This window comes from Eupeodes corollae, chromosome 3, assembly GCF_945859685.1.
Source record: "Eupeodes corollae chromosome 3, idEupCoro1.1, whole genome shotgun sequence".
Taxonomy (NCBI): domain Eukaryota; kingdom Metazoa; phylum Arthropoda; class Insecta; order Diptera; family Syrphidae; genus Eupeodes; species Eupeodes corollae.
This window is the reverse complement of record NC_079149.1, coordinates 66405347-66424598: the sequence shown is the minus strand read 5'-3', so window position 1 is coordinate 66424598 and position 19252 is coordinate 66405347. Positions and strand designations below refer to the sequence as shown.

The window sequence follows — 19252 nt, the reverse complement described above, 5'->3', positions numbered from 1 at the left end:
AGAGAAAAAGGTGAATTTAGACTACCGGTTTGTTTTCTATTTATTGACTTAAGTTAAGCTTTTGAATTCGTTGAACACGAAATGATATGGATTTCCCTGAAAGATAAAAACATAAACCCAATTATTACAGTACAAACGATTACAAAACGGAGAATATAGGACGCAAATTCAAAAGAACAAGAGGATTGAGACAAGGAGATACGCTTTCACCACCTCTATTCAGTTCAGTCCGGAAAGACAATTTCCGAAAAAAATTAACTGGAAGACAAAATATGGAATGAGGATATGTGGACAAGTTCTTAACAATTTAAGATTTTCAGACGATATATGAAGTTGCTATTTCTACAAAAGCTACAATCATTCAGAACACTTTTATCAATTATTATTCCCCAAAAAAAAATTAAACCTCACATTTTCCACTCAGGAGGCTTTTCCAGAAAGCAGTGGAGGCCTACCAGACAACAAACTGAGATAATTTTACGCAGCTAATTAAAAAGTTGGACATTTTTTCTTTATTTTTAGAAAAGTAAGATAGATAAATGATGTTTATTCATTAAAAACGATACATAATAATTTACAATAGAAAACAAACTTACATTGAGAACAAAGAGTATACAATTATGGAATATAAAATAAAGAACATATATAAATAATATTACAAAAATGTGATCAACTTCTTAAATGTTGTTTTGTTGAAGTGGCAAAGTAATTTAAAGAAGAAAAGGAATAGTTAACAATAAATATGTGTTACAAGGAAAAAAGAAAACAATTAACAATTAGGTATTTAAGTTTAATTTGTTCTTTCTTTTTTTGCTATAAAACCGATGATTTCGAAGAAGTGGAAAGATTTCGGAGAATATGGACTTTAAGTTTAGTTAAAACTCTTAGAGATTCAAGTTATGGATCATTGGGGCTTTTAGTTTAGGTAAAACTAAACTTTTTTTCTTTTTTTATTTAAGTAGATACTTCAAAACAGACTCAAATAAGAATTTCTGTAATTATTTGCATGGGATACATAGCGTACCAGCGATTTCTACGGATTTCTTGTAAAATACATCAGCAAACAAAATTTGCCAAAAAGAGCAATGTCCTTCATTTCAAAAACAATTTACTAAAAAATGGTAAACATCTTCGTTTGAGTTGCACAGTGAACAAATTGCATCTATGTTAGTTAAATGTTGATCTCAAGAGTTTCAGTCCGTATTTTGAATATCAAACTTATACAAGAAGCAGAAAGGTCCTTACAGAAATAATTATAATCACCCAAAGTTATATTAAGAAGGCTATAGGTTGCTGTAGAAATTGATTTCCTAGCCCTTTCGAGATTAGTTTTGTACATTTCCTCATCAACCATCGAAATGCAGTTGTAAAAAGTATTTCTCCATTCTTCTTTGTTGTTTGCATTAAGCATGCCAAAGGGGAGTATCCACAATGGATTGATATAAGCAGATTTGCTTGTGCAGATTACTATGAGGTCTATGCATAACTTTCATAAGATTTGCGTTGGCCTTTCAATTTCTAACATATATTTGCGGAAGCCCGGACTTAAAATATATGGCGTAATTAGGCGTGCTACGCGGCAGCCGGAAGATTCTTTTGAAAAAGAATCTTTGAATAACTTCCATACCCTCTAGAAATTGGTATTCATACATTTGATTCCCAAAACAAAAGCAACTGTTCACGGTAGCTTCAAAAACCTTAAATTTCAACGTAGGCTCCACGAAGCTTCTTGAACAAAAATTAGAACACATCGAGTTTATAGCTGATTTGGCTAGTACCAGCTTCCCTTTAATATAATTTTTGATATTTAAAAACTTACAACTTCAATAGTGGTACCATCTAATGTCCAATTTCGTACATTAGTATTAAGGTTTAAAAATCCTAATTTTAGATTTGAACATGTTGATTTTGAGATCCCACGAATCGCAATATTATTTAAGTTTATTTATCTGAAGCTACAATATCACTGGGTTATCAGAGAACACCACCAGGTCATCAACATAGAGCAAAATCTTCAAAGATAAATCGCTATAGTTGACGCCTCCCAGTAATTTATTATCAATAGCATTGATTATAAAAACGAACATCAGCGGACTCAATACACAGCCTTGTGGAACACCTGTTTCGGTATTAAGTAGATATACCATTACAAACCATTGCAGACGTGTTTAATGAAAGTTGTTCATAAATCCGAATAAATTTGGTTAAAAGACCAATAAATGCTAGCTTATATAAAAGTGGTCTTCTGTTGATGGTATCAAAAGTACCTTTAAAATCGACGAACAAAGTGCATAAGGGTTTTTTTTGTCGATAAAACGCCTGCCAACGCTCATAAGAGCAAACATTTGATCAATTGTTGAAAGGACCGCCCGGAAACCAGCCTGATACCGACTTATCAAATTATTTCTTTCAATCCAATTTACAAACCTAACGTACAACTTTTTTGTGCAAACAGTTTTCTTAATGAGCTCATAACTGAAATTCCTCTATAATTTTCTAGTGAACTCGGATTACCCTTTTTAAATATAGGAAATATTTTAGCCAAACGAAAGTAGCTCGGAAATTTCTCGTCTGTAAACATTTTGGAGAGTCTAGCTCATCGATTGAAACATTTTTCAGGGCAAAACTGATGGAATTCTGGTCAGGATCTGGCAGTAGTAAACCTTCAAAGTATGTGACCAATCTTCAACATTATTACTTAAAGACGATGACTTGCTGCGACCTCCCAAAAGCTGTACATTGTACCAGAATGACTTTGAGTCTACATGTTTCCCAGCCGCTATGAATAAATATGATTGCTTTTTTCGTCTACACACAAATTTTAATATATTTTATTCTGTTCAAGGTAATTTCTTCTGTGAGCGAAAGACTTTTCCATACATTTCTTACATTCATCGTCATACCACTTCGATTTTGGCATCAGTGTTGTAGGACGAAATCTGTGCATTGCTGATTGTCTTATTAGTACAAAAATAGAAACTGTAAAAGATTCTATACATCCTGATTTTTTATTTTTATTTGTATTTACTGTCGAATTTGATTGTTTCAGTACGAGCTATGAAAATACTGAAGAAAAACATGTATACCTTTCTTTTCAGTAACACTCACAGGGTAGGTGCAAGGCAGCATCTTCATACAGCGCATATTTGCAAAACTACGGTATACATACGAGTGATGTACTTTTATTTAAAGCGTAAATGATAGATAAATAAAAGTTTAATTTTAATTGTAGTACAACTTCTTTATTTTGTCTGAAGGTAATTCCTTAAACTTAATTTAAAATACTGTTTAATTGAACCCAAATAACTACAATCTATGCAACTCGATAACATCTTTTCATGCTGGAAAGAAAAATACATAGATCTCTGACAAATGCTAAGCATTCCACTAAAAAGATTCCGACAAAAAACATGTCATAAATAATTTTTCAAAATGAAAAATTGCTTAAAATCCTTATTTTCGAAAGACAAAACAATCGGTTTAAAAAAAATAACTTTGTTTCAAATTTAAGAATTAAAAAACAAAAGAGATTGTTTATTCAGGCAGGAATATATCCGGCCATTTTTGAAAACCACGAACATAATATGAAATCAATTAAAAAAGAATTTTCCTTCGACTACTGCGTAAATTGGTTGAAATTTTGAATTGTTTGGGACATTTTCCGCGACCCTATAGATGAGAACGCGACAGAAAAAAGTTTTTTATTTTAATTTGGGAACGTTCCCATTCATTTTGTCGAAATGCAACGTCAAGCTATGTTGATAAAAAAAACAACAGATAGCTGATTGAAAAAATAATGATGTGTTTCCCCGACAACCAGCAGCACCTCACGTATACATATGTATATACATAGAATATACATATATGGATGTATAAGAGCAGGAAGCATCCGTAAAAATCTACATCCTATATAATTTGTTTTGTCACACAATACTTATTTGCTGAAAACATAAGTTGAAGTACAAGAGCAGTAGGTATACAAGTTGTTCACATGATGATGATGTTTGGTGTATACACAAGAGCGGACTTATAGCTCGGGAAAAATATGCTTTTAGTCTGAACAAAAACAATAATTTCTTTAGAATTTTATTTGAGCCAAGAGAGTTTTTTGATAACTGTTAATAATACGTAGAACTTAAAACAAAGGTACAATTCATCAACAGTTTGATGATCCAATTGAACTCAATTCCGGACGTACTGCCAAGTATAGGGATTAGCAAAATGAAATGCTTAGTCATCCTATTTTTATATTTAAAGCTTTAAGACAAATTAACACCGGTATCTTCTCTTAAATCCTTTTCTATTTTTATAAAGGTCATACGGTCCTTGCAAATTTTAACATTTTCACGGAGGTAATAACCACCTTGTGTTAGGATAGGTTAAAGTGGCTGTTCATGTTGGAAACGGACACACTTAGGCCAGTCTTGAGGCTTCCTCCTAAACTAAATGGAACCAGTTTGAGTCACTTACGAAACGTGAGAGGCTGATTATGCTGATATGATTTAGATCGTTTAGATCGTTGAAGAAAAATTCGCCTAGGTAATTCTTGCGTTTTTGAACTAGAGCAAAGTATGTACAGAGAAGGTGAAGAATTCTTTCCTCCTCTTCCTCGTCGATACAGCTTCTGTAAAAGTCATTTAAGAATACGCCTAACCGCGTGGCATGCATTTCTATTAAACAGTGTCCGGTTATGACGCCCATTATCGAGCTTATATGCAAACCGCTTGGAGATAGCAAGTGCCTTGAACGCTTTAAATTTAGTGTTGGCTAGATGTTTTTCGTGAACTGACACGAGGTGATGTTGTTCCACCTGGTGTTTGCCTTTTTCGTAGCGTCTTGCATTAGCAACAATTTACAAGTAGCGATTGGTATGTCAGTGTGTGCCAAACGTGGTAGGATGGACTGCACTGTACCGTTCCTGGCGAGTTCATCTGCCTTCCAGTTACCTGGAATGTCTCTATGGCCCGGCACCCAGCAAAGGTTAATATTAAACTGCTGTCCATTAGAAATGATCGACAGTTATGGACAGGTATAGAGATTGTAGAGACAGAGTCCAGAGATTTGATAGCGACCTGACTATCTGAGAAAATACGGATATCACGTTTTCTTTAACCCAGAACAAGACTTCTTTTATTGCCAAAAGTTCCGCCTGGAACACGCTACAATGATTTTGAAGGCAGATGGGGAGAATTAACTTCAGTCGTTCAGAGTACACTCCTCCACCAACCCCTTACTTTGTTTTCGAACCATCTGTATAAAATTGGATTGACTCATTTTCCAAGTTTCTGTCGAATTGCAGTTGGGGGATGGTGTAGTCTTACGGAGTGGCCAATTTTGTTTTTAGTGGACTGTGACGAAGCTTTGAGGCGAATAGCAGATCTTGCAGCTATTTGTTTGCTAGATATGTCAAGAGGTGTTAGGTAGAGTAAGGGTGTCCAGTGCCGGAGATGGGAACGTGCGAAGCGATCCGCTTATTCATAGGCAAGCTGAACGTTGGACTTTATTTAATTTATCGGGGCTTTAGCTTTCTCTAAAGCATTCCACCATACTGCCACACCGTATATTAAAATCGGTCTGATTACCGATGTGTAAAACGTGATTCTGGGTTGTGAGCCCCATTTATTACCAATAGCTTGTTTTGCAAGAAAAGAGAGCTACAGTGGCTTTTTTGACTCTTTTTTGTACACTGCGTTTCCAATTTAGACCATTCATTTCATTTCTTTCTTCCAGGAACTTCTTTGTCTAGTTGGGAAAAAGCAAATCTTCATTGAAAATCATAAGAGCCGGAGTAGCTCAAGGCTCTAAACTTGGACCGTTCCTCTTCAGCTTGCTGACTAGCGACCAACCCGCATCCAGCGACTGTGAGAGTCTTCTTTTCGCCGATGACTCGCTCACATACACTTTATCGAAGTTCCCTATTATTGCAGCCAGGAAGATAAGGTCCTATTTTAGAAGACTGTTCCACTTCTATAAGAAATGGGGAATAACAATCAATACCACAAAATCGGAACTAGTCTGTTTCCGAAGGTCCAGCAACGGTAGAGGTCGATCGGCGACAAGGTGCAGAGGAAGTGCTATCTCACTCCCAGATGGATGAGAGAAATACCAAATATCTGGGTATTCACTTCGAAGAGTTGTTAAAATTTAACTTAAGAAAGGCTAATTTGGCACTGCACCTCCTTAACCCGCTACTCAAAACAAGAACGGGACTCAGCCAGCCAACCAAATTGCTAATTTACAAGCAATTAATACGTCCCATCATCGCCTACAGCTACGCAAAGACAGCCATGAAGAAAATTCTCGCCTTCGAAAGGAAAATCCTACGGACTCTGCCTCAACTACCAGAAGCAGACACACTTCAGCAACAAAAGAGTCAACGACGAAGTCAAAATAATTCCCTTGGACAAGTATCTGTTCCAAACAGCCATGAAGATCGCGGGAGGATTGAACAACCACGAAAACGAGGATGAACACCCAGCAACGTCACCCTGAACCCAGATATCTGTGTGCTATAGATATACTAACCGAGGAGGAAGGAGATCTTCAATTTTACGCTGACACGAAGTCAGCTTACCACCGCGGTTAACAGCCTAACAAACAGACAACCGGGCTTTAACACCCCGAAGATTTATAAATTTGTCATTGATTTTTTTATCTAACACCAGTAATATTTTAGTTTATTCTTTAATTTCTTAGAAAAAATGGTGAACATTTAAGAATCATAGTTGGCACAATTAAAGCACTTTCAGCGGTGGTCTTAAAGCACCTTCTCGGGCGGTAATAGTGAAATTGGTGGAAAAGTCAGTTATGTGAAGAATCGAAGCCGTCTGCGTCCTCGAGAATACTATAGCTCGAAGTATTGACGAAAACCCCAGTTTTTAGATTCCTAGTCATCAAATTTTGTATGAATATTGATTTTTGCTCTAATCCAGCTCCAGAGTTAAAACCGAACTGTTAGAAGATGTTGAGACTAAGTGTTGTTGCAATTCGTATAACATAACGCTTTGAGTTGAGGATGAGGTTTGGGCGCCCCAGCATCAGCTATTCATTATAAAGTAAACGTAAAGTTACAAGATCCAGCACTGATAATATATATTGAAGTTCGAAGTCGACAAAAGGGGATGATGCTAGGTACTTTATTTTAAGGTATAGTAGCTCTACGTCAAGTAACAGTCAAGTGTATGACGGCAAAATCAAGAGCCAGGGAAAACTCCAAGCATCAGGCTACTTACACGTATAGATGTAGACACAGTCGTGTATATAGATACATTTATACTGTTTCCATTATAAGAACTCTGGAATCAAAGACTCTTTTTCTCTATTTTCTGCACACTACATCAAAGGAATCCAGAGGAAAACATGGTTCTTCCTTTTATTATCCCTTCCTAATTTTGTTGTTTTCTTTTTATTTTGTGTTTTTATTCAGTTTTTTTTTTTTTTTCTTCTTTCTTTTTTTAGTCTACTTTCACCCTCTGTGATTGCCATATTTGTGGTATTTTATATCTCAAGCCCAATAAGTTAATTTCAGGGGGTTGTTTTTGTAGGAGTGTGTTGCCATAGCTGCAAGTGGGCGCATCATGCTTCTTATTTTTCCCGCTTAGGATATTTTAAAAGGTTTCTAAATGATGTATTCGTGGATGATGGTGAAGATTTTTACATAAAGCGCGGTGTGACATCGGAGGGCGTATAAATTAAAATAAATAATTTGATGATGCTGCCGCAAATAATAACATCGCAGGTAAGAGTTAACATTCATACACAGATACTCGAAGGTATACAAACATCATGTAAAGGAGAAGGCCTTTTCGCTGCGCAAACATTAGAACTTGACTTTGGGCTTTTGACTCCCGACTTTCGACTTTCAACTTTCGGCATTTCTTTTTTCGCTCGGTGTTTTGAATGTTTTATTCTACTTAATTACGTTTCCCCTAAATATGTTCCTTTCGATGGAGTCAGTGGCACTTTTCTGCAATTGTTGAACCACCACAGAAATAAATTGAATGTAACCAACCTACTGTACATCGGGCTTATTGGAATTCGGGCGTGATGTTGCCGAGAAGGGATAACTTTTCCTCCAGTTGTTTTCTAAAGATGCAAATTTTCGTAAGCTTATTTTTCTTAAATATTTTTTTTCTTTCCTTTCTAAGGATGGTTTGTGATGTTTATCAATAGCAATTTTTTTTTGTCAAGGCAAAATGTGATGTTTGTGTTTAATTAGGCCTCCAATATCGATGGAATGTCATTTGCTTAGCGATACAAAGTAATTTGACTAATTTGGGATTATTGATTGTGGAATGCTTTTTTCTTGCCAAAAAAAAAAGAAGAAAAAAAAAATAGAATTAATAATAATAAAAAATATTAAATTGCAGAGGGTGCAGTTGCCTGGAAACGATATATGATGGCAGCCAGAGCTTTTCAACATCAGGATGAAAGATATGACATTGTGAGGGAGAGCAAAAATTTAATGGTAATTTTAAGCGCACTTTTATGTGCTGTTCGTATACCTACTCCTGCATATATGTACATTTTACAAGATATAAAAAGGAAATTGAAATTAAGGTTGGCAACGGTATAGTTACTGTAATTGGGACTTAATAAAACTTAATGAAAGAAATAATCAACTTTGTATGTAGTGCAAGAAGAAGAATTTAAAAATTTAATCGATTAATTAGTATTATTTTTTTTATAACGATTCCTCTTTTTATTTATTTTTGTTCGTAGTTTTTGTGAATTTTGTCTTAAAACATAATTATTAATTTTTCATATAGTTCATTGTAATCGGTTTGATTTATCAACTTGAAAATGTTGACAATTGTTGACGTTTCAAGGTTTTCGGTTATATAAGAAAAAACCAGAAGAGATATGTGATGACTCCAATACATTTTGTTTTACAGAGGTCTTGGGTTTATTCCTTGCTTGGGCTGTCTAAAGTTTTTTTTTCATGGTTGCAGTAATTGACAAATTCTATAGAGTAATTCGTGTCATGAAAAATACTTTATCACATTAGCCGTTCGGATTCGGCTTAAAACTGTCGGTCGCTTTTATCCCTGATAACAGTACTCGAACACAGGAATGGTTGAGAGTTTTAAGTCACTAGGCCTAAGTTCTAAGGCCTAACTGTTGTATTTTAGAAATTTCGACAAACAAGCAAGAACGGGACCACTCTGCGGTTTAAAGAGTTTGCTAAAACTGATGGTCATGGTGGCCTTGCTGATTTTCGTTTATTTTGCATACAGAAAATAAATAAAGGGCCCTGAGTAAATGAGGCTTAAACATAAAAGGGAATGTAAGAAGAGTATTACAAACATTATTTCCAACAATTTTTAGAACACAAATACCTACTGAATTTAACAATCCTTAATGAAAATTAAGAACTTCTTTTGTTTTTTTAAGTTCCATGCCTAATACAATTCATGGTATGTATGTTAATCCTGAGAATTATGAAAAATCTTGCTAGTTTAGCCTTTAAGCCTTTTACAATTGGTAGTAAGGAGAGAAAAGACACAAGTTTTTATTTTAATGTTCGCAGTTATTAATTCTTTTAACCGTATGTTTAATACACATATGCGACTGCAAACATTTCACAGGAAAATTTGGAGGCTTAAGATCTGACTTCACTTCGATCAGCATTTCATGAATGTATATTCTTGTGGGATCTTTTTAATTTTTGTTAATAATGGTAGAAAAATTGTTACCAAAAGAAGTTTCTAAAGCTATGGTACAGCTACATACAAAGCCCTTGCTCATCTTACTTTGCTTTGGATAAACAGTCGGAAGTGAAAGATCTTAATAGAGTTGTTTTTGATATAAAGTTAAATATCTATTTGCACGTCGATTATTATTTTAATCTTCGAATAACTTACAATTTTACAATCACAAAGAGAGAAAAAGGACTGTTTAAAATCAATAAGAAAGTGATATTAAAGAAAACCTTTTTAATAAGAAAATTCTTATTTAATAATAAAAACATATGAATACCACATTACTTATCACTTTGAAGAAGTCAATCTTGACGACTTGTTGTTTAACCATGCTACACAGGAGTCAAAGATAAGTTAAGGGTGTACATATATTGAGCTGTGTTCACATAAGCCAATTCCAAATGAAGGAATTGTTATTTGTTGTTTTTTAAGCCGTCCTTGGGTAGATTTCCGATTGCAGCTGTGTTGACCTTGTTGTGAATACAACTTGATAAACAAATTCTTATTACGTATGCAAACGTATTTGAATTTGTCTGTTATTTTATTGTTAAAATACCCTTTATGGAGTCATCAGGGTACACTATCATATCGACCCAAAAGATTCTTGAATGGCTTGGAAAAAAATAGAATTATTTTAATTCATCCACATCTTCAAGAGGAGACTATAGCGCCACCTCAAGTAAGTAAGTACATCTTAAAGAGCGTCAACCACTTCACATGTTTCTAAGATAACCGAAATAGATCTAACTGCTCTTCTTAAGTCATATTTTGAAGGCCAACTTCTCTTGATATTTTATGAAAAAAAAATGGCCATTTAGACAGCAAAATACAGAAATACTTAATTCATGGTATTGTAGAAAGATTAATTGGAAACGCTGCAAAAATAACTAATGGAGACTTGGATTAGTGTGCTCATGCCATAACAGGAATCTTTCCCACAGCAAAAAAAGTTCAACAATTAAAAGTTGAACTGAATTTTACACTTCACTTTATAGGACTTTCCCACTGAGTTGTAAATAACTTCATATCATGCCCAGTTATTGGACATTTGGATTGAAGAGTTTTTCATAAGTTGAAGTTAAACATTTGCAAAAACATGGGCAAAAACCAAGTGTATGACTTATTGGGAAAGGTCTGCAATATTTTCGAATCCAATCGCTGTACTTTTATTAATTCATAATCTAGTTAACAAATAATAACATTCGCATTTGTTTAGTTTTCTTTAAAATTATAAACTTTTTTCTTTTTTGTATTTCTAGGAAACTTACTACTTAGGTCGAAAACTGGGGAAAAATCTAAAAGGCAAATTGTTTTCTAGTTGGGTTAATGTGGAACATAAAAACAAGGAACAAAAATTGTTTAAGCCGAAGAAGAACAAGATCTTATTTCGGAAGTTAAAACAACAAAAACCGTTTTATATGTTGTTTAACAATTTTTCTTGTTTATTTGTTTATATCAGTAACATAATGTATACAATTATTTGCATTAAATGTTGAAAAGGCTAATAGACATTATTATGATTTCATTTTAAAATATTTCAGAGGACTTTCTAAAAACAAATGTTGCCTCCAACATAATTGCTCCCCTTGGGAAACTATAAGAGATTACTGGAAAAACAAATAAACTAAGAACTTTGCAATTCCAAACAGAGGAACAGCTGTCGTTGACAATACGGTTGCTATACACTAGCCTATTGATACTATCATCAGTCCTATTTTGTTACCTTTTATTGGAAAAAAAAAGAATAAATTGTTTGATTAAACATATGTATCTATTTCGTCTTTTATTTAAATGAAATTAGCAGAAATTCTGTATATGTTTTTGATATTTTTCAACCACAGGTAAATGAATTTTTTAAAAGTTCCTCTCATCGTTTCTAAGAGAGTTTCACTGTTTTTTAAAAGGCCTTCTAATTCTTTCAACAAGATTTTCACATGCTTTTAATAAGTTCTTTCATTGCATTCAAAGCGTTTTTCATGTTCTTCCAATCAGTTATTCTTATTGTTACTAAAAGATCTTCTCATATTATCAATAATGTCTTCTTATTATTTCTAATTCTTGTGTAGTGTAGTGCGGCTAAAGAAAAAATCTCTGTACTAAATAGTACATCCGAAATTGGGCTCAAGGGTAAGTTGATGGGCATTCCTAGCAGTACGGGTATATTATGGTTGAATTGTTTAGGGGAGGAATGCAATTGGTTATTTCGCTAGAGCTTTGTGTATAAAAATAACGATAAAACAATGACAGGTATGAAACCTTTCGGCGGTGTTCAAGAGAAGCAAATGTCTCGGTGAGAGAGCGATCTCCTATTATTTGTATAGCTGTTTTATCAATTCTATCCAGAAGACTTAAGTACGTTATTGGGGCTGCAGCCCAAATAGGAGAGTTATACAGAAGGTATAAAAAAACGTCTGCATCATCGGAGAAAACCTAAACACTTAGCAGCATTTTTGGCAATGTCAAATATGTGATCATGAACAAGGTGTTTGTGATGCACATACCTAGAACTGATAGTTGTTCAATCTCCTCGATGCAAATTAATTCGGTTTAAACATATTTTTTTTTTAAAGCAAAACCATCTTTAAAATTGTGCAATTTTATTGTTCTTATTTTCTTTTAATTCAGATAACAAATTTTATATGGTATTTCTGCATCAAACGATGTATAGTTAGTTAAAAAGTAAATTTGTATACTCCTCACAATTTAGCTTAAGTTACAAAATTGTATTCAAGTTTGCTTAGTTTTTTAAATCTGCAAATTAATATCATGTAAAATATCACTGGTCAAAAAGGTTTGTACATTTCTAATGGGTTTTGGTGGCCTTAATTGAAATCATACTTTAAAATTAATGTATCACATCAGGATTTTGACATATTGCTTTTTAAAATTCTTTTCGATAAAATATGAGATTGAATTACAATTCTATAATCCCTTCCTTTAATATTCAGTTGAAATATTTATATCTAATGTATAAAATGTTCCTGTCACAGTGTTAGTTGCCATAATCCTCCGAAACGGCTAAATCAATTTCAATGAAATTTTGCATATACATTCGGTAGTTCTGAGAATAGCGTTTTATCAATTTTTTATATTCTTAAGTGCTATGGTTTAATTGCATTAATATTGTACACGGTGCAACGATCTTACGATATTATTCAGTGACGTTATGTACAATGAAGCATTTACTGCTATTGAGGATCTTTACGTTATGATTACTTACTACTGAGACATTTCGGTATGCATTTACCAAATCGAAATGCATCTTATTTAATAGACACTGAATTGAATCGTGAACTAAACACAATACTTAAGAAATTGCAGCGATCGTTGCTCGTAATATCATACTAATGAATGAAGAACCATTTTTGGTTAAGTCACTTGAAGCGTTGAACATTGAAACATATAAAAAACAACGACAGACTATTAGGCGGCACTCTGTTACTCCTTTTCATACAAACACTTTCCGTTATTTCGCATTCAACGTACGCTGATGAGATCAACGCGTGCTTAAAATCATCGCTATCATCATGGTATAGTGTTGAAAAAGTAAAACTGAAAGTAAATATTATGCGTGTTCAAATGTATCAAGATCCATCCACTGAAACATTATCATAACAACTGTTAGATAAAAGCGACGGAATAGTTACTACCGATGAAACTGGATGCATAAAATTGCCGATCGATTTCTGCACGATTATTGATTCACAAGATGCTCTCATTGACCAGATATTTCCCGATGTACACACAAAATATACAAATCATAAGAGGCTGGCAGAAAGAGAAAAAATTTGGATGTCATTAAATCTCAGGATACAACATTTGTTACCGGTTACTGTAATGCATTTCGAATGCAATATTTTCGAAACCGAATATTTTGAACGCTCTGTTTCTAATGCGGATAAGAAATCTAGTACTTACGGAATGACAGATCCCCATTCGGATTTTTCTTACCTGGCAATGCGTTTCCGAATGTCATCAAAGTTCGAAAACGAAAATTTAGAACTGAAGGTTGGATCTCCGGTAATTTTGCTTCGTAATTTGAACCCGCCACGGTTGTGCAACGGCACGCGATTAGTAATTAAAAAATTGATAAAAAATGTTATCAAAGCCATAATTCTAAATTGCAAATTCCGAGGTAAAAATATATAATTACCGCGAATCCCTATTATACCCACAAATTTGCAATTCAATTCAAAAAGATTGGAAAAATATGGGATCACAAAAGATATTGTACACTCTGTTGTATTAAGGGTAAGGTATTTATATCATAAAGTTTTTTTTTGTAGTATTGTCATAATTAGCGATATGTTTATAATTTTAATAAATTAAAAACAATTGTTTGGTGATTTGTTATTTTAATATTTTGTCACCGTTTACAGTGCTTTATATTTCTCTCACTTATATGCCACATCCTTAATAATAAGTAATTTTTTTCTAGCAAAGGGTTCTCTAGAAATTATTTGTATGACAGAGCAACTTGTGGCTGGTCAGCTAGTTATTCTATATAATATTCCAAACAAAAAAATGAACGTTTGCATTCGAAATCAGCACTAAAACTTAACTCAAAAAACGTATTTTTTCAAAACTATGAAAATATTAAATTCAAGGTTTGCTCAAAACTTGGTATACAGTCAGCTGAGTAAAGACTCATAACTAATGAAAGTTCTAGAAACTAAATAAGATACAAAATTATTTAAATTGTATCTAGAAGAGAAGTACTGGTAATTTATAAAATCATCATACAATTTTTTGTTAAAAGATGTGAAGTGTTAGAAAAATTTAAAGGTGAGTTTCTAATTTAAATTATTTATCTTACGAGTAATACTTCAAATGATTTTTTGTTTTATTTGTAGGACAAAAAAAAAAACGTAATTTTGTCGGCCAGTGTACTTATGTACTTTTCAAACAAAAAAAACATACCCTTGGAAAATACTTTCATAATAACTTCATGACTTGGATTAAATAATATATTGGTAGAGTATTAAAAATGTGTTTTTATTGTTAACAGAAACCTTTTTCCGTTTCTGTTTCCAACACATAAGTTTGTTTTGTTTGCATATCATTTAACACTTATCCCTTATACCAATGCACCTACTTAAAATAATTAGCAAACAATTAGGAAGTGCGAATTCAAGTACTTATACATTTGCATAACCAATGAAATATAATACCACCTCCTCAACCCCCATCCAAAGGCCAAGGATCATAATCCGAACGTAACTAATTACGCTGATTGCCATCTAGTATTTTAATTGAAACAAATAAAAATAATAACGACACCTTTGGATTTCCTGATGTCTGACGTACAAGTACTCGTACTCCCAAAACACAGCGACGAGCATCATCTTAACCATTTCTTGAATTTTCGTTAATCCCACCAAAGCAAAATACAACAATAAAATTATCAAAACGAATAAAGCTTATGAGAATTAAAAAGAAACAAAAAACAGTTCCCTCTTGGAGTCTTCGTTGAAGAATTCATATCATTTGGCTTATTAGCAATTCTTTGAATTCAGGTAACAGGTATCTCGTTGGTATACGCCAAAACATAAGAAACTTCTAAGGAGAATTAATCTTTTGGAGGACTCGTTGAAACGCGGATTTAAATACGAATTGAAACAATTAAGCAGAAATTAGCAGCATCGCATCGTAACAAATATAAAAAGCAACACACCAAACCAAAAGCCAAACAAATATCTACCTCTCTGTCAGAAGTAGCGGCTTACGCTTACTTGAAAGTTTTTGAAGGACTTTGTTTTCATTTTCTAATTGCTTTATAAGTTTTCTGTTTTCTTCCATAACTCAATGAATTGTTTGGTTTTATGTTTTTATGTTTTTTGTTTGGACTTACCTAAGCCAGTGGCGTTTTGTAATGCTGGTATGGCAACAAATAGCATCGTATTGATCTGCCATCCAAACAATTAAAATAATATAAAAAGCGGTAGAGGTGTCATTAAAGAATTCCGACATTATGGCTTCCATTCCTGCAAGAAAAATAAACAAAGAAGAGCTGTGAAAACATAAAAACAATATTTTTTCTGATTTCGAATCTATGGGAAAACTCTTTAATTTACTTCGTTAAGTTGTATTTACTAATTTGTTTATATTTTATTGACACAAACAAAATTAAAAAAATTTTCGAATACCTATCTGAAAAAATTGATATTTATCTTTCTGTACATTGATTAAGTAAGAACCCATTTTTGTTCTATTTTGGATTAATCTAGGACAATACGAATTTCGGGATTGGACGGTTAAATGTTTTTTTTTTAAATAACAAAAATAGAGCATAATTTGATTTATTAATTTATTTATTTATAATTCGTTAAATACTAACTTTAACAATTTTTAGTATATACTTAAAATCTATAAACTTAAACTGGAATGCTATACAAATTTAATTTGCAATTTGTACTTTTTATATTATTATTTGTTGAATTAATACAAGATTAAGATTTATTACAGATTTCAATTAATTGATTTAAGGAACTATGTACACCATAGTTTGATCTGCTTAAATTAGTATTCAATGGTTTCGTAGAGATGTAGTTAATTTTTTGAAAATTTGAATGTTATCAGCATATATTAAGACATACGAATTTTGTATGATCGAAACCAAGTCATTTATAAATAAAACAAATAGAATAGGACCAAGGTGACTACCCTGGGGACACTAGAACCGTTTATGTACTGGTACTATGGAGCAGCTGTAGTACTCGTGGCATGATGGTTACCTGGGCCACCTAAAATTTCATTCACAGGTACTGCCTCTTGAGAGGAATTGACAAATTATTCAAGAGTAATTCTTGTCTTCTCAAATTAGCCGTTCGGATTCGGCATATAAACTGTAGGTCCCTTCCATCCCTGCAATTACTCGAACACAGGAATGGTTGAGAGTTGTATGTCAATATTCGCCATGCTGTAGGATACTATTAAAGACTTAAAACGAAATTGATAGAATTTAAGTGGGGGAAATTTAAAACAGTGGTATATGTTGTAGGAAAACTAATAGTATTATAATCTACAGAAGCATCTTTAAAGTAGTTTGCAAACATGTTAGCAATTATTCTCGGCTCATTACTATTTGATGTCGAATCAATTAAGTTAGTGTACCCACATGCTTTCTTCTTACGAACGAATTTCCAAAAACTATCAGGATTATTCTTAAGGTTTAATTTAATTTTCCGAATGTAGTCATCATATAGGATGTTAGAGTAGTCACTGAAAAGTGGTTTTATTATAATGAACGTCCTATAATTATTATGAATTCCTATTTGATTACACTTTATCCAAGCTTTGTTCCTTTTGTTTTTTAAGTTTTTAACGTGACAATCAAACCGTGGTGGAACACTCAAGTTATTTCGAATTTTTTTAAATGGAATCGTTTTGTAGAAACAGTCAAAAAGAGTTAAATAAAAAATGTTACACATATCGTCAATATTTAAGTTACAAAATAAGTGATCCCAATTGATCGTACATAATAAGCTAAAAAGCTTTTCAAAATTCCACTTACTAAAAGAAGTTATCGTCGTCAATTTGAATCCAATAGAGATTGGGTAAATTAAAATCAACATCAACCAGTACTTCGACTTCAGGCTCCAAAAGGATATAAATACTTTTTATACAGTTGTTTAGTTTTTCATAAACCTCGTTCTTGGAGCTTGGAGGTATATGTGCTGATACAATAAAGAAATGCCCTGTTACCATTTTAATTATTAAGCATAGTATTTCAATGTCTGTTGATCGAAAGTCGTCAATCAGGTAACTAGTGAGAGTATTGTTGATAGCGACAAGAATTCCGTCACCAACGGCGCTGCGTTTGAATCGTCCGACTTATTACGATCACGTTTAAAGACTTGATACGAGGAGTCAAAAATTTCCGAGTCCGAGATAGAGTTGTTGACCTAAGTTTCCGTCAATATTATGATATCGTGAAGAAGATTGTTAATGATTTTGTAAATCATGTTGGTCTTTGTCCAAAGTCCATTTACGTTTTGCCAGTAGATTAATACCTTTATAAGCTGCTTTGACGGTGGTTTAACGTTGTCCGATACTGACGAAAAGGGTTGTTCGACTTATTCATACATTCATGACCTATTACTCTCTTGGGAAAAAAGGATGGTGAATTTAAAACATAGAAAATTGAGACAGGATTACTTTTCGAAAATTCATGTTTAAATTCTGATAGGGAAGATGATAATGGGGAACATTTTTAAAATAAAAAAACAGGCTGGGGTGCGACCCACACTGACAACGTCCCATCCCGTCTGTCGATTTGTCTTGCTTAATAGTTTGTACATTTTTGTGTTAGGTTAAAAAAGTTGTCAATTAAATTATTCTTAAAAAATTTAAAATTACCAACGATATTTTTCATATAAAGAAATAGTTTTGTTAATTTCAATTTTTACCAAATTTGCAAACGTGTTTTTGTATGAAACAAAGAACTGTTAAGTTGAAAAACAAAAACTATTTTTTAATTTTTATTTTTATTTTTTGTAAAAAAACTATCCATTCGATTTTTCTCAAAATTTTACTGAATGTTGCTTACAATATTTATTAAAAGATAAAAGTAGATTAAAGCCAATATCTCAAAGTTTTGAAGATATTTGAGTCGAAAATCAATGTTCACTAACTTTTTCTTTTAATTTTTTTTTGTTTAGGTTTTTATTCTTCGTAAGAAAACTGCCAATTCGTTTTTTTCAAAATGTTACTGAATGTTGGCAACAATATTTATTAAAAGATAAAACCATTTTAAAGCCAATATCTCAAATTTTTGATAAGATATTTGAGTTGAAATTCAATTTTATTTAGTTTATGGTTTTAGTCACTGATATTTTACTTTTGTTGGTTGTTAATGGTCTGTTCCAACTTGCATGCTCCAAATTATCCGGTTTCAAAAGAACAACTAAATAAAGCACATATAAAATATTCTTTTCATGATATTTCTTTTTTATTATAAAGTTTGAACGTTGAAATTATGTGTGACAACAATACACAATTTATATGAACACTACGCGAATTGTTGCAAGCATCGATTCTTTTAAGGTAATTTTCGACCACTTTTTGAAACATATTGGGCGGTATCTCAGCCATAACTTGACAAATGTTGGTTTTTAAGTGCTCGAGAGTTAAAGGTTAATCTAAATAAACAGTCTTTCGTGTAACGCCACAAATAAAGTCCAACGGTGTCAAATTGCATGATCTTGGTGGCCGGTTGACTTTGCCACAACGAGAAATTACGCTCGAGTTGTGTGGCACGTGGCACCTTCTTGTTGAAACCACTTTCTTCAATAGCAGGCAAGAAAGATTCGGTTATCATATGACCATAACGCACCGAATTAACGGTGACAGTCGTTTTCGAAGAAGTAAGGTCCAATCACACCTCCGAACCAAAGGCGCACCGAACAGTGTCTTTTTGTGGATGTAATGGCCTCTCTTCAATTACTTGAGGATTCTTAAAACCCCAACTACGACAATTGTTTTTATTAACATAACCACCGAATGAGAAATGTGCTTCGTCTCTGAAGAAAAAATTGTTATTGATCGAAAAA

The 19252-nt window shown here is 33.0% G+C and overlaps 1 protein-coding gene across 2 annotated transcripts in view; it reads right to left on the bottom strand.

Moving 5' to 3' along the window:
• Window positions 1-19252, bottom strand: part of LOC129948807 (uncharacterized) — a 104278-nt gene that overhangs the window by 33945 nt on the left and 51081 nt on the right. For both annotated transcript variants that reach the window (XM_056059856.1, XM_056059854.1), the window contains exon 11: window positions 15553-15685. In XM_056059856.1, the coding sequence (XP_055915831.1) occupies window positions 15553-15685 (133 nt within the window). The remainder of the gene's footprint in view (window positions 1-15552; window positions 15686-19252) is intronic.